The sequence below is a fragment of the Mus caroli genome, unplaced genomic scaffold, assembly GCF_978045245.1.
Source record: "Mus caroli unplaced genomic scaffold, Mus_caroli_1 scaffold_7, whole genome shotgun sequence".
Taxonomy (NCBI): domain Eukaryota; kingdom Metazoa; phylum Chordata; class Mammalia; order Rodentia; family Muridae; genus Mus; species Mus caroli.
Window position 1 is genome coordinate 29,285,325 of NW_028227262.1, and position 13,971 is coordinate 29,299,295.

At 52.1% G+C, this 13,971-nt stretch overlaps 1 protein-coding gene across 3 annotated transcripts in view; it reads right to left on the reverse strand.

Moving 5' to 3' along the window:
* The window catches only part of Cacna2d4 (calcium voltage-gated channel auxiliary subunit alpha2delta 4), a 113,421-nt gene that overhangs the window by 1,954 nt on the left and 97,496 nt on the right, over positions 1-13,971 (reverse strand). For 2 of the 3 annotated variants that reach the window (XM_085840070.1, XM_085840069.1), the window contains 9 exons: positions 12,055-12,116; positions 10,589-10,633; positions 10,341-10,403; positions 4,716-4,786; positions 4,286-4,361; positions 3,748-3,800; positions 3,237-3,289; positions 2,883-2,903; positions 1,090-1,207 (listed from right to left, as the gene is read on the reverse strand). In XM_085840070.1, coding sequence (XP_085696196.1) covers positions 1,090-1,207; positions 2,883-2,903; positions 3,237-3,289; positions 3,748-3,800; positions 4,286-4,361; positions 4,716-4,786; positions 10,341-10,403; positions 10,589-10,633; positions 12,055-12,116 — 562 coding nt within the window. The remainder of the gene's footprint in view (positions 1-1,089; positions 1,208-2,882; positions 2,904-3,236; positions 3,290-3,747; positions 3,801-4,285; positions 4,362-4,715; positions 4,787-10,340; positions 10,404-10,588; positions 10,634-12,054; positions 12,117-13,971) is intronic. The other variant, XM_085840068.1, reaches the window with a different exon arrangement.

Consider the following 13,971-nt stretch of genomic DNA (forward strand, 5'->3'; position numbering starts at 1 on the left):
AGCATTTTGTATGGGGTGAGTGATGTTAGACACACACAAGTAAGTATATAGCACACATATAAACTCACATGTGGCCATTACACCATTATGTGAACTTGGTATAGTTCCCATTGTGCACAGGACAAAACAGGCTAGAAGCTTGTCTGCAGTTAAGACTAGAGATGGAAAGGATCAAAGGATCAAAGGCAGAGTCAAGTCTGTCTGCTGGGAAGCCCTTCTTCTCTACTATCCCCTCGATGGTTCCTTCAAGCCCGACAGCAGCACGCCAATAGTGTTAGCCCCAGGAAGGCTGCTGTATGTGTACTTAAGATGTTATACATGATGAAGAGGCAGAAACCTAGATCTGTCTAGCGCCACAATCTGAGCTTACACAATAGTTGGCCTAGCTCTGTGGTTCCCCAGACATCCCGGTGGCCCCAGTAAGCTGAAAGACTGGCCAAGGGAGGTCCCTGGAGGTACTGTCCTCCTGGGTTGGGACAGATGCCTCTAGGTTGGTTTCTTCAAAGTTTGGCGTGGGAAGTCAGTAGGCGTGGCCTTCCAAGCTGGTCTGGATGAAGCTAGGGACTTTTACCCAGGAGCTAGCCTGACTGGATTCAACACTTGGGTTGGCGATGCCCCAGGCTCTGACAGCTCCAACCAAGGCTCCTAATCCTACCCTGTGCCTTTGCTGAGAACACCCCAGTCCTGCACATAGTTTCTGCTCTGTACGGGGCAGAACGTCCTGCCTCTTTCCCAGCCTGTCACATAAGTGTTCAAGGCCCTAATACTACCTTGCTCTGAGCAGAGGGGAAGCAAGCCTGCAGGGGTTTCCAAGAGAGACCCCGTGGCCTTGGACTTAGACTCACTGACATGGGAATTGGCCTCTAGATCCTTGCCCCTGTGTCTCCTAAAGCAGACAACCAAACTGTCCACGCCCACTCCCCTCCCCTCTGCTCCAGTCTGAGTTTTTGCTGCACTGAAGATCGGGATACCGAGAAGGGCAACTCCTCTCTGAGATGAAAGGGACTCCTTTCCTCCTGTGGAGACTTTCCAATGGGTGCCAGGGGCAAGATGCCGCTGGCCGCATTCCGTGGCTGCCTGGAGACTTACTTCTGGCAGCCCCCACACTCGATGATGCTGTTGGCTTCCTGGATGGCCGTCTGATGCACGAACACTGGGTACTCTGTGTCACAGGGGTGCAGCAGGTCCTGCTTCTTGTGCTTGTGGGCTGTGGGTGACAGAGGAATGTGTGTGAGGAGGGTTACCACACATCACAGAAGGCCTTAGGGAACCCATCTACAAGGGTGACACCCTTTAGCTCGCTACAAAGGTTGGGGATACAGCGGACCAGCACTCGGCAAAGGGTACAGCAGAGCGTGGTAGAGCAGCATGCTGGTACAGCCATGCTGCTGTAGAGAGTAGAGGCCCTGCCCTGGCTCTGCTATGCTGCTGTGGAGTGTGGAGGCCCTGCTGCGCTGTTGTGGAGTGGGGAAGCCCTGCTACACTGCCATGTTGCCCTTCCCAGGGCCCCTGAGATTTATCTCCCGGGCACCCGTGTGCACCTCACAGCACTGAGGTCCTGAAATATCAACACACTTTACCCTTTTCAGCCCAGCAGGGAAGGAGGATAGGGAAGGAAGGCAGCAGAAACTATATTAAACACCCAGGAGCGGGGCGCAATCAGGACGCTGCTTTTGCAAGGTCACACAAGGAGTGAGGAGGAGAGTCACAGGTCTCCAGGCTTCCCTCACAGGCAATGAGGCTAAGAGGAGAGGCAGGCTTCAGGCTAAATAGTTCCTGTGGGCTGGGAGAGCAGACACGGTTCAGCCGACTTCACTTCCTGTTCATGCTACTGGGCACCTGGCGTCAGAGGCTGGAAGCCTCAGAACAGGGCTCTCCTACTAGGCTTAAGGTTGGGCTATTTTCCTATCATTGGAGAGGGCATTCCATTGCTGAAACCTATCAGAGTCACCAGTGGCAGGACCAGGTGGCTTCCTTGAGGTGTCCTGGCAGAAGGGACTCATGGAGCATGTAGGTGGGAGGAGCATGACTGACTGCATCCTGAGCCTAATGTGAGTGAGCAGACTGTAACACACAGCTTCTGTCACGGTTCCAGCCAGGCCCCGTGAGAACTGCTGGAGGTGACTTCCCACCACAGCCAGGACTTGCCTTGGTCAGTAGCAACCAGAGGGGTGGAGGGGAAACGAAGCGGGCGGGGGGGGGGGGCATCGTTTGTATAAGAAAACCAAATGAGGCAGTGGGAGCCTTCTTGGTACCAGATGTCCAGAACCCTGAGACTGTTGAGCAGGCATCTTTACGGCTTAGGAGCCCCACATCTCCAGGACCCAGGTGCCATGTGTGTCTCTTGGTTTGTAAAGAACAGATGTCCTTTCCCAGGCCGACAGCAAGCATCAACAGCAGCTGGGACTAAGTTTCCCTTTGCTTTGTGTTAAGGCCACCTCAGCCTGTCATTGTCTTTGAGGTGCTCTGGCTTTAGGCACAATTTTGTTCAAGTGTTATTCTAGAGGACACGCCTTTAAACCTTGAGCCTTGTTGAGGTTGGCAGATACCTGGGCACAGGTGACAATGCTTTTGTCTCTGGGGTGACCTAGTAGCATCTCAGCTACATAACTGGAACTTCTCAAGAGGCGATGGCTGTTTCCTAAGGCAGGGCTATACTTAGACGGCTGGAACTCTGTCTTTCCTTCCTTCCCAGAAATGGTGCTTTAAAGTGGATTAAGGGTTTGGGGACCCTCCCAATCAAGGAGTGTCCTAGGATAAAGGACCAGATAAAGAAACTCAGCTTGTCTGTGCTCACTCCCTGGGTTCAGGCTTAAAGGCAAGCCTGTGCTGCTCCCTGGTATACCGGGATAAGGTAGGACCTTTCCGTCAGAATTACTTACATTGATGGAAGACAGATTTGGCTGCTCAGGGCATGAGCCCACCACAGGGTTGGACATGGCACAGGAAAGGCACAGGATCACATGAGGGCAAGATGATGTCATAGGGTGGCAGTGATGTCATAGGGCGGTGATGATGTCATGAAGCAGTGATGATGTCACACCGAGCGAAGGTGTTCAGAGGTGATGTGACGTCACACACAGAGGTAAGGGAGACCAGAGTGAGGGGGAGGAGATGGATGAGATGAGATTATGAACATGAACACTTTGACACCCACCCTGCTGTCACTGACCCCAGACAAAAGCCTTCCAAGGAGCTTACCAAAGTGCTGCCCACAGCTGCCTCCTCGCACTTACCCTCTGACCCTTTGTCCTGCCAAGATCCCCAGGCACTCCACTCTAACAGGAACCTGCAGGATACAGAACACCGTCTGGGGGCTGGCTTGTGTGGGTCTTGAGATGCCATTGCATCTAGCTGCTACCTGCAGGGACCTGTCTTTCTGCATGAGGGCATGAGTGACAGAGGAGATCGGGTGGTATGGCATGCCTCCCTCTTCCCTTGGCCAGGGAGCCAGGCTATCTTCTGGGTCACTGGCTGCCATTTTAAGGATATCCTCATGCTCTGGTCTCCATATGCAAGGGAGTCCTCTCCTACCTGTCACCCCTAATCATGACCCAGTCCTCCCACAAAGGGAATTCTCTTCACCTGGGACCCCCCAAACCCACGATTCATGCCCCATCTACAAGGAGCCCTCTCCTTTGATCCCACTCTTATGATCCAGCTCATGGTTCAAGGACTCCTTCCTTCTCCTGACCGCTCCCCACCCACTCCCTGGTATGGGCGGTTCTTCACCTAACCCCTACTCACAGGAGACATTCGTGCAGTAGCCACCTGGCCACCATCAAGAAGGCAGAGAGAGGCTGGAGGAGAGCAGAGCTATTTCAGGGAAACAGCAGGTGATGTCACCACAGCCACCCTCCAGATCCCACCTGCCTGTCCCCGCAGAGGAAGCTCCAAAGCAGAGTGCTCCTTCTGCATGACAGTCACCCTGCACAAGAGCCTTGTGTAGGTCAGACACCCCACAGTGGGCTTTGACAAGCCCTTCAGGTGTCTGGTCATTTCCCATCTCTGGAGGGTCAGTGATGAGGACCCCTGAAGATCTCAACATCAGGCCAGGAGGGAAGGATGTGTTCTTAGTGTCTGGACACCACTGTCTTATCAATACCAACCCCTCAAGGATAGGACAGTCCCACAGCCCCAGGGGACGGGATGAGCAGCATCAGGACAGAGTCCCATAGCCTGAGCCAGAAGGTCTGAGGCTGGATGAGAACGGGACCAAGTGATATTCTCAAGGACACAGTAGAGGATATGCCCTGGTAGAGGGAAGGCCTGGGGTGACACTCACACTGAACAGGGATTCGGCCGCACTGTGGTGATGATCTGGGGGCTTGCACATGGCCTGGTAGTCATACATGGTCACACTGAAATGCAGAAGCAAACTGTGCCTAAGACAGAACCACTCCAGGCCCTGGAGTCCTTGCTAGCAGGACTTATGCTGCCTGGGATCTATGAGGTCACCCAAGTTAGAGAACAGTAAACCGGGAACCAGCTCCCACCAACAGGGCACGCCCATGTTTGGATGGTTTCAAGCCCATGATCAGTGTGCTTGCTGTCTTAGCCTGTGGTTTTTCTTAGAGCGCCGAGCTGAGGCCACAGAGTCTGAGGGATGCCCTCACACCCATTCCTAGATTGCCTTCAGTCTCTGTCTCCAGTCTGCGGGCTTCTGAGGTCAGGCTGGGGGCTCTCAGGACCAGGGAGAGTTGTATTCCACTTACCGGCTGAACACCCCCATGCTGAGAAGTTGCTTCATGAGAGCACCATCCGCTTCCCCCAGAAGTCTTCCCATCTGTGAGGGGGGAACTACAGCTGCCACTGGCTGTCTCTGTAGACACTCTTTCATGCAAGCCTCTCTACTTCCCTGAAGCCCTCCCCCGCCCCAAACTGCCCATGGCAATGCTTTCTACATCATGCTGTCATCTGTAGTTGGCTGGCTCTGCCATCTGCTCAAAACAAAACAGAACAACAACCCCCCCCAAACAAAAAACCACCCAACCCTCCCCAACAGCCCCACCCCAAACCCAAAATGGTACAGAGTTCATTGAAACAGTCCACATGAGTCAGGGCTGTCAAGAAGGTGAGTTTGTGTTTGTTGCATGTGCTTTTTGTTAGTTGTGGTGATGTTGGTGATGGTAATGATGATGGTGATGGTGATGGTGGTGATGGTGATAGTGGTGGGGGTGTGGGGTGGTGACGTTAGTTAGCGGTGGTATGTGTTTGTGTGGTAGTGCTGTTTGTGGGGTAGTCGTAATGATGATGATGGTGGTAATGGTGGTGGTAGTGTGTGATGTCAAAGGCAGGTTTTGGCAAATTCTGTAATGGGCTTCACTCTTTTTTTTTTTTTTTTTTTTTTTTCCGAGACAGGGTTTCTCTGTATAGTCCTGGCTGTCCTGGAACTCACTTTGTAGACCAGGCTGGCCTCGAACTCAGAAATCCGCTTGCCTCTGCCTCCTGAGTGCTGGGATTAAAGGCGTGCACCACCACACCCAGCTATTGGGCTTCACTCATACTGGCCTCTTCTGCCAAGGAGGGTAGGAGGCCTGGCATTGCCCTCCATGTTCTGTTCCTCCTCTGCATCTGTTGTCTTTCTGCATCTATATCCGCACACGCTTGTCTCTCACCTGTCAGGTCTGGCCCTCTCTGGGCATCTCTATCTTCTTTGCTTACCCCTTTCCCTGCCCCTTGGTTTGATGCCAAAATAATCCCAGACAGCTTGGGTTTGGAAAAGTGTTATCCACGCCCGCCCCTGGAAAATAACACACACACCACCACCACCACCACCACCAAAACCCATTCCTTCCTTTCTGTTTCTGGTGGTTTGAATATGCTTGGCCCAGGAAGTGGCACTATTTGGAGGTGTGGCTTCATTGGAGAAAGCGTGTCACTGTGGGCATGGGCCTTAAGACCCTCATCCTAGCTGCCTGGAAGCCAGTCTTTTCCTAAAGACCTTCAGATGAAGATGTAGAACTCTTAGCTCCTCTTGCACCATGCCTGCCTGGATGCTGCCTCGTTCCTGCCTTAATGATCATGGACTGAACCTCGGAACCTGTAAGCCTGCCCCAATTAAAGGATGTGCTTATAAGAGTTGCCTTGGTCATGGCGTCTGCTCACACCAATGAAACCCTAACTAAGACAGAGATCTCATCAGTCACTATCTGGCGGCTAGTGCAATAGTGCAATGATTGCCCAGCCTCCTCCGAGGCACCTGGAGTCGTCACTGCCCCTGCAGTGTGGATGATTCTGCTCACTTGGGTTAGCGCTTCGCTATTCTAGTGACTGCATGTGTTTCCTCTCCCATCACCAGATAACAAGATCCCTGCAGAGACAAGTCTCTACCCCATAGACCACACAGGCCCTGCATATAGTTGTCCACTGGAGGTTTGTGTGTGTGCACATGTGTGTGTGCATGTGCGTGTATGTGTGAGTGAAACCTGAAACTTAGTGGTCTTTAAGACAGGGAAGCAGGGTGCTGACCCAAACTCCCGTAAGCCCACCCCATTCTCTTCCTTAACGGTAGCTTATTGATCACCAACCCTGTTGTTTAGTTGCCCAGTTCTGAGGGGGGAGGTGTGACAGTAAGAAAGCACATCTTGGACCCTGAAAAATACTTCTGCACTGCAAACAAAACTCCATCTCCTAGAACATCGAATGTTTCAGCAGGACATGCCCACTGTCCTTTCTTTAGTTTGACTGCAACAGAGTTAGCAATGTAGTCCACAAAGGACTACACTTCCCAGAAACCCTTGTACTAAGGGCTGGCCAATGAAATGGTGCAAAGCCCAGATGAGGACTTCTGGGAATGTGCTTAAAGTGAGAGGACTGTATTAGGGACTGTTGCCCTCCTGTTAGGGAAATGGACTAGAAGGCAAGAGTCCCCTTAGCTGTATGCCACCTTGAGAACACCTTTCCTAACAGATACATTTATTGTTGCCCTTTGTCCAAATGGAGTACTGCCTCAGAGAGAAATGCTGGACTTGCAAAGGGAAGGTTCCAATGTGGATTTTGGGTCCCTTTTCACATCAGGACCCAGATTTAACAACGGGTGCTACAGCAGGAACAGCGCTGGCCTCCCAAGGAATTCCCAACCAGAGATTATCCATACATATAGCTTGAGATTATCCATACATATAGCTTGAGATTATCCATACATATAGCTTGAGATTATCCATACATATAGCTTGAGATTATCCATACATATAGCTTGAGATTATCCATACATATAGCTTGAGATTATCCATACATATAGCTTGAGATTATCCATACATACAGCACAGCTCACACACTGGTGGAGCTCTGGAAGATTCAAAGGCCTAGTGTTGCCTGCATTTAGTTTGATGCATTTGGGATAGAGTCACGGTTCTATGAGATCCGCACTGGAGCCTGGAGTCCAGTGGATGGCTTAGGCAGGAAAGCATTTAGATATGAGTCAATTCCTGCTGTGGGGTAGTTGTCCCAGTGCAGGGCTCCCTTACCTGCTGTGTGACTGCCTGTCAAATACCCATCCGTGTGCTGTGTGTTCAGACTGTGTGGGTCTAGCACGGCTCAGCTTACAGCTTATCCCAGACAAGTACAGATGAGGAGAAGGATACCGAGCCCTGCCAAGGAGCTGCAGCTCCAGGCTTGACACAAAGCCTAGAGTTAACCCAGGGGTCGGTACTCCTTATCCTTAACTTCCAGAGACTTGCAGGATTGGCTGCAAGTCTATGAGACCCAACAAAGTGATTCAGAACCAGTGAACTCTTTTGAGTCCTGACAGAGCAACTTAGACAGGGTATTGAAGGACTCAGGGTGGCCACCAGGCCATAGGTACTTGTACCCTCCCTCTGTCCCCTAGACAAAACTGGTTTGAGTTCATCAACTATCCCCAGATAACAAGATCCCTGCAGAGACATGTCTCTACCCCATAGCACCACACAAGCCCTGCACATGGTTGTTCATTGGAGGTATGTGAGTGTGTGTGTGTATGTGAGTGTGTGTGTGTGTGTGTTTGTGTGTGTTGGGGGGGCATGTCTTGGAGCTGGTAGAAGCCTCTAGAAGCTAGTTTCATTTATACTCTTCATAAAGGATTTGCATTAGCCTATAAGCCTATGAAAAACATAAGATAACACAACACTTGAGAAAATGAAGACGCATAAACTAACTAAGCTAACTACTTAAAATAGAGAGTGAAAATGTATGTTACATCTAATATAAATCTCAGAACAAACGGTGGATTCTGCAATGTCCTGGGATTATAATTCACGAGCATCCCAGCGGGAATGCTCTAGGTAGAATGGGGACAAAGCAACTCAATGTGTTGTTCAAGGAACCTGGGGTCTCCTTCCCTGAGGTGACTCTACCTTTGCTGCTTGTCTTAGGTGTACAGGGTTGGGGAGCAAAGTTTGGCAAGCTAAGGCTGAGAGCCGCATTTGGCCTTTTGGGGCCTTACGTGGGTTCTTGATCAGAGAATGGCCCTTTTGCTTTCAAATGGTTGGGGAAAAAAATCAAAAGGCCATTAATATTTCAAGCTCGTGAACATTACATGAGATGATTCGGTATCCACAGCAGATCCTGTTCAAACAGTGCCTGCTCGCTTGGCCACTTATGCGTCCCATGCCTCAGTTCTTGCTCAGTCACCATCAGCGGCTGCCAATTCACAAGGTGGAGGCCCCCAAAGGCTCTCTGCTCCTCCATGGGCCCTACGGGCCCATGTTCTGGCACATGGCACACTCTTGGGCCTGGCTGTAATCTTACCTCGCCTGATCAAACTGCTACCCTCGCTACTCCTTAGGTTCATGGCAGCCTTTAGACCCAACAGGAGACCACAGCCAGTCATAGTCATAGGGCAGTGGGACTAGGGTTCGAGTGACCAGGACACCCTGTTGTCCTTGGGCCTCCTCAGTCACAGAGTCAACTTTTGTTTTCTGGCAAAATGGACCATCTCTGCGTGGAGAAGGCCAGTGGCTGGGTAAAGTGGGAAAAGGAAGGAGGCCTAACGCAGGCACCAGGGCTAATGATTGGCCAGAGTTCTGGCACTGCCCTGATTGACAACCCAGGCTTTTCCAGTAGGAAAAAAACAGCAAAAGCAGCTTTCTGTTCTCAGCTCTTGCTGCACACTACTTAAGAACTGTCAAACCTGGCCAGTTGCGGCACATGCCTTTAATTCCTGCTCTTGAGAGCCAGAGGTGGGTGGCCTGGTTTACAGAGTGAGTTCTAGGACAGCCAGGACTATACAGAGAAACCCTGGCTCACCATGCCCCACCCCAAACCAAAACAAACAAGGAGAGGGGGGAGAGGGAGAGAACTGTCCCTCGGGTACCAGCTCCACAGTCCTTCGGTCCCCTTCTGTCTACCTTCCATCTGTGCCCAGTGTCTCGATGCCCTAGCTCTACTTCCTGTCATGTTCTGACAGTTTCCATGGACGCTCAGCCCCACGTGCATGGGGCTACAGTATAGCTTTGGGGGGACAGAGACCATCCTGGCCATGACCCTGGTCAGTGTCAGCTCTGATCCTGCAACTCTGCCAATACTCAGGCACCTAGAGCCTCTAGCTTGGGGTTGCCCTGACACCAAGTGGCCCAGCCTCTGGCTTTCAGGAGGAAGAAACCTTGGAAGCTGCTTGCTGAACTGAGCATACTCCTTCCTGTTGGAGATGAGGGGGGGCTGCAGGCTTGTGCCACAGGGCTGCTTCAGGTGGATATGCTCAGGTTTAGTCTGAGGCTGAACAGGCTCGTTTTAAAGTATACTCCCTGGCTAATTTTAGGGTCTGATCTGTGGCTGAGCAGATATAAAATTACCATCGTGGCTTCCTCTTTTGCCTGAGTAGGTGGGTGGAGGGAAGGCAGGCTGCTGTGTGAAGCAAGGATGGTCCCTGTGCCCTCCTTAGCCTATGGCTTGGTGCCCTGGCTTGGTGGCTAGAATCAAATAGCCGGAGATCAGCACAGAGGTGGAGACAGTTCCCCTGGATACCATGAAGTCTACCATGGCGTGGGAGGATGGATAGAGGAGGAAAGACGTAGGCAGCAGGAGGGTTTAGGGCTCAAAAGGCCCTGAGGGTTGTGGGGGGGGGGGGACGACAAGGCACATGGTGGCAGCGCAGCCAGGCTCTCTCAGAGCAGTGCTCTTATTGAGTACAGGGCACTTCCTTTCTGCACTTCTCAGAGAGGTCACTTTAGTGACAGTTAACCGGGAGCAGTTTTGCATTTGAGTGGTGCTCCTTGTTTGGAATCTTGCTTTGTCTTCTTGGATTAGGGAAGCAACTTCTTCTACCCAGATTTGTGGAAGGAAGGTCCCCGGCCTTTTGCTTGTTTGGCTGATGTAGCCGCTAAGGTCTCAACTTCCCCCTGCCCTCTTCTTTCACTCACCTCGTGGGGTCTCTCTGAGATCAGGACAAAGCCATTGTTGTCTATGACGAAGCAGTCGAGATCCTGGAGGGGAGAGGCCAGGACAGGAGGTCATAGCCAGGGTTATTGCCGGGCTCCAACCCTCCTGCTCACTCTAGCAGCTGAGGAGGGCTGAACCCTGCAGTCAGGGTCAGGAAGGGGGCCTTTGAGGAAGAAGTAGTCCACAGAGCAACACAGGACACTGAACCTGTGCTCTGGGAAGAACTTACAGTGTCCTCGCAGCTCTTCAGCCACGGCCCCTCTACAGCGTTGCACTGGAAGGAAGAAGGGACATCTGTGAACGGTGTGCACCTGCCTGGTAAGTGCACGCTTAGATGCGTGTGCCTGTATGTAGTGTCAAGTGTGAGGAATGTGTCTATATGTATACAACATGTATGTGTTCCAGGTAGGCTTATGAGTGGTGTGTATGTGGAGTATCTGAGCACGTTTTATGTGTGGTATACATGTGGTACGTATGTTCTGTGTGCAGGTGTATATCTGTATTTGTGCAGTGTGCTATGGACATGAAGGTGTCTTGTACATGGATGCATGGGGACTGTCATGTATGTGGAGGGCCTGTCTGTGGTAAGTGTGTCTGTACATATATCCCGCGTGGTACATCTGGGGAGTGCCTGTTGTATGTGGAGAATCTGCCTGTGGTAGATGCAGTAGATGACGGCCTGCCTTGTGGACCAGGCACGTGTACATAATGTGTGGGTGTGTCTCAGCAACAGGGTACCGAGCAGCAGGCTGTGCTCTTCTGGGGACAAACATGGGCCACCAGCACGGCCCTGGGGCTTTCATAAGATGGGTTCTCACCGTCCCCCTTCATCCCCACACACTTCTACCCTTACTATGTATGCAACTGCCTGTGCCCAAGGCAAGGGACCTGGCAGCCAGGAGTGAAGGACAGAGGGAGCTTCTCACTGTGAGGAGAACTCTGGCTAGGAGGACAGTGAAGGCTCCTGGTGTGTGTGTGTGTGTCTGTCTGTCTGTCTGTGTGTGTCTGTATGTCTCTGTGTGTCTGTGTGTGTGTGTGTGTGTCTGTCTGTCTGTCTGTCTGTGTGTGTGTGTCTGTATGTCTCTGTGTGTCTGTGTGTGTCTCTCTGTGTGAGTGTGTCTCTGTGTGTGTGTGTATGTGTGTCTGTGTGTGTGTGTGTCTGTGTGTGTGTGTGTGTGTATGTGTGTCTCTGTGTGTGTGTGTCTGTGTGTGAGTGTGTCTCTGTGTGTGTGTCTCTCTGTGTGTGTGTGTGTGTCTGTCTGTCTGTGTGTGTGTGTCTGTATGTCTCTGTGTGTCTCTGTGTGTGAGTGTGTCTCTGTGTGTGTGTCTCTGTGTGTGTGTGTGTGTGTACAGATGACAGAGCAAGGGAAAGTTCCCAGGAGCCTGGACAACAAGTGAGTCCTGGGCCATGGAGGGAAGGGCCAAGTGAAACTCTGCCTTACCCTGTAGCAGACAAGGCTAGGATGGTTGGGGGGCAACAGCAATGGCCCTGTTGTCTTGGGTCTGATCAGGGACAAGACACTGGGGTGGGAGGGGGAAGAGGCCCAATATGCAGGGTTCCAAGAAGGTCAGGAAAGGCAGAAAGAGAACAGGGGTGTCTCCTGTGGCACTGATAGGCCAGGCTGTGGGGACAGTCCTTCCCTATGGATGGCTTGTTGAGCCCTCTCCCCGCTTCTGGGTCCCCAGTTACCCTACCTGCTGCATGGCTGCCCAGAACTGGCGCTGGAGGTAGTCTGCTTGCATCTGGATGCCCACGGCTGCAGAAACAGGAAGGGGGAAGGCAGGGCCAGATGAATGTTTGGGGAGGGTGGAGACAGTGAGAGAAGAAAATAACAGCACCCACTTGAAGAGCGGAAGCTTATCACAGTGGCTGAGCTGGGGAGAAGCACGGGCAGGTGGGGACAGCGAAGGCTGAGTCTCTGGTGAGGGGCATCTAGGGCCTCTGGGAGCTTGGTGGGAATCCAGGGCAGTGGATTCTCCCAGTGCGAAAAGCAGTACCAAGAGATGCCAGAGAAAGGACAGGCTCTAAGGCCAGAGGTCCAGGAGAATGGCTTCCTCTTGGGTCCCCGGGAGCTCAAGGCACACTCTCTGTGTGCTCTTTTCCCTTTGACCCAGTTGACAAAAGGAGCTGGGGAGAGCACTGTTTCTGCATGATCATGGGACCAAAGGTAGCAAACTGAGTCTGGAATGAAGGCCTTTGTGAGTCTGGCAACTCACGGGCCTCGTGGGTCTCAGCCCTGGTGTAACGTCCTCTGTAAGTCCAGTCCATGTTCACACGCAGGAAGAAAGCTGAGCCGCTGAAGCCCAGGCATAGCCAGACCACCCGAGTTTGCCAGGCCATTTCCTGGAGACCAGGGAGGCCATCAGAGCGCAGATGCTTCCCCTTGTGATGTCTCCCATCACAGGAACCATCTGCCTCTTTGATTCCCAAATAGGTCTAGAGAACCCAAGGGGGCACTCACATACTAAGAGAAATCTGGGACAAAGAACGACAGGAGAACATGGGGCCAAAGGATAGAAAGGAAAGGCAGAGCTATGCTGAATAGAAGGTCTACAAAGTAGGCCAACTTCTTAGTGTCTAGAATAATATTAAAGCCATTCTGGGTGCTCCGGGTGAGTCAGGCACCTTTACAGGCAGGAGGGTGTTTAATTCTTCACAGACTGGCGCTAGCCTCATTTAGACTTCATGGGCTGAGGGAACAGAAGCCGAGTACAGGTTCCATGGCTCAGCTAAGTTGCCAGCCAGGAAGTAACAAACCTAGCTTCAGTCTGGAGCCCTGAGCCCGTCAGGCACAGCTCTGAGTTCTTCCCTCCATGTCTGGGTGGGAGGCCTGGCAGGCAAAATGGTCTGTAGCACGTGGGCAGGCCTCTGATACACACTGAGCACAGGATTGGCTTCTTCATCATTATGCCACCTGCCTAAGACATTCTAAAGTCACTCGATGCCCATTCTGACTCTAGTGTCTGGTGGCTCTTCCACGATGTACTTGTGCCCCAGCGTTGGCACAGGGTCTTTGTGCCAACAGATTTGTGTCTTTTCTCAAAGACAGTGGGAATCCAGCCTGGCACGAGCCTGGGAGGTTTGATGGGGGAGGAGATGATGGAGGGGTCACACCAGCGGAGTTGCAGCTGGCGCAGCTGTAGCACTGAACTTTTCAGGGCCAGAGACCTGCTCTGGTTCACATGGGCAATGGGTCGAAACTGCCATTGCCGCAAAGCTGCATCTCCAGACTTTTTGGTGTTGTTCATTTTGAAGCAGGGTTTTTGCTAAGTTGCTCAGGCTAGCCTTGAGCTTGTGATGTGTCTGCCTCAACCTCTTGGGTAGCTGTGCTTAGGCCCAGGGGACAGAAGTTGCAAAGGGCTGGGTTATCTAGACCAGAGCCTCTTGGAGCGCAGCTGAGAGTCACTCAGGAAGCAGGCTAGGACTGGGAACCTGGATTTCTCATGACAACAGGTGATGCTGTGGCAGGTTCCCGGAGCCCCTGACCCAAAGCCTCCCCATGTAGGTGGGTTTAACAAGATGATAGTGATGTCCTGCCCTGTCCTGTCCCAAACTGTAACCACTAAATTACCTATAGCTGCAGGAAACTCCGTATGTGGCTTGTGAGATCG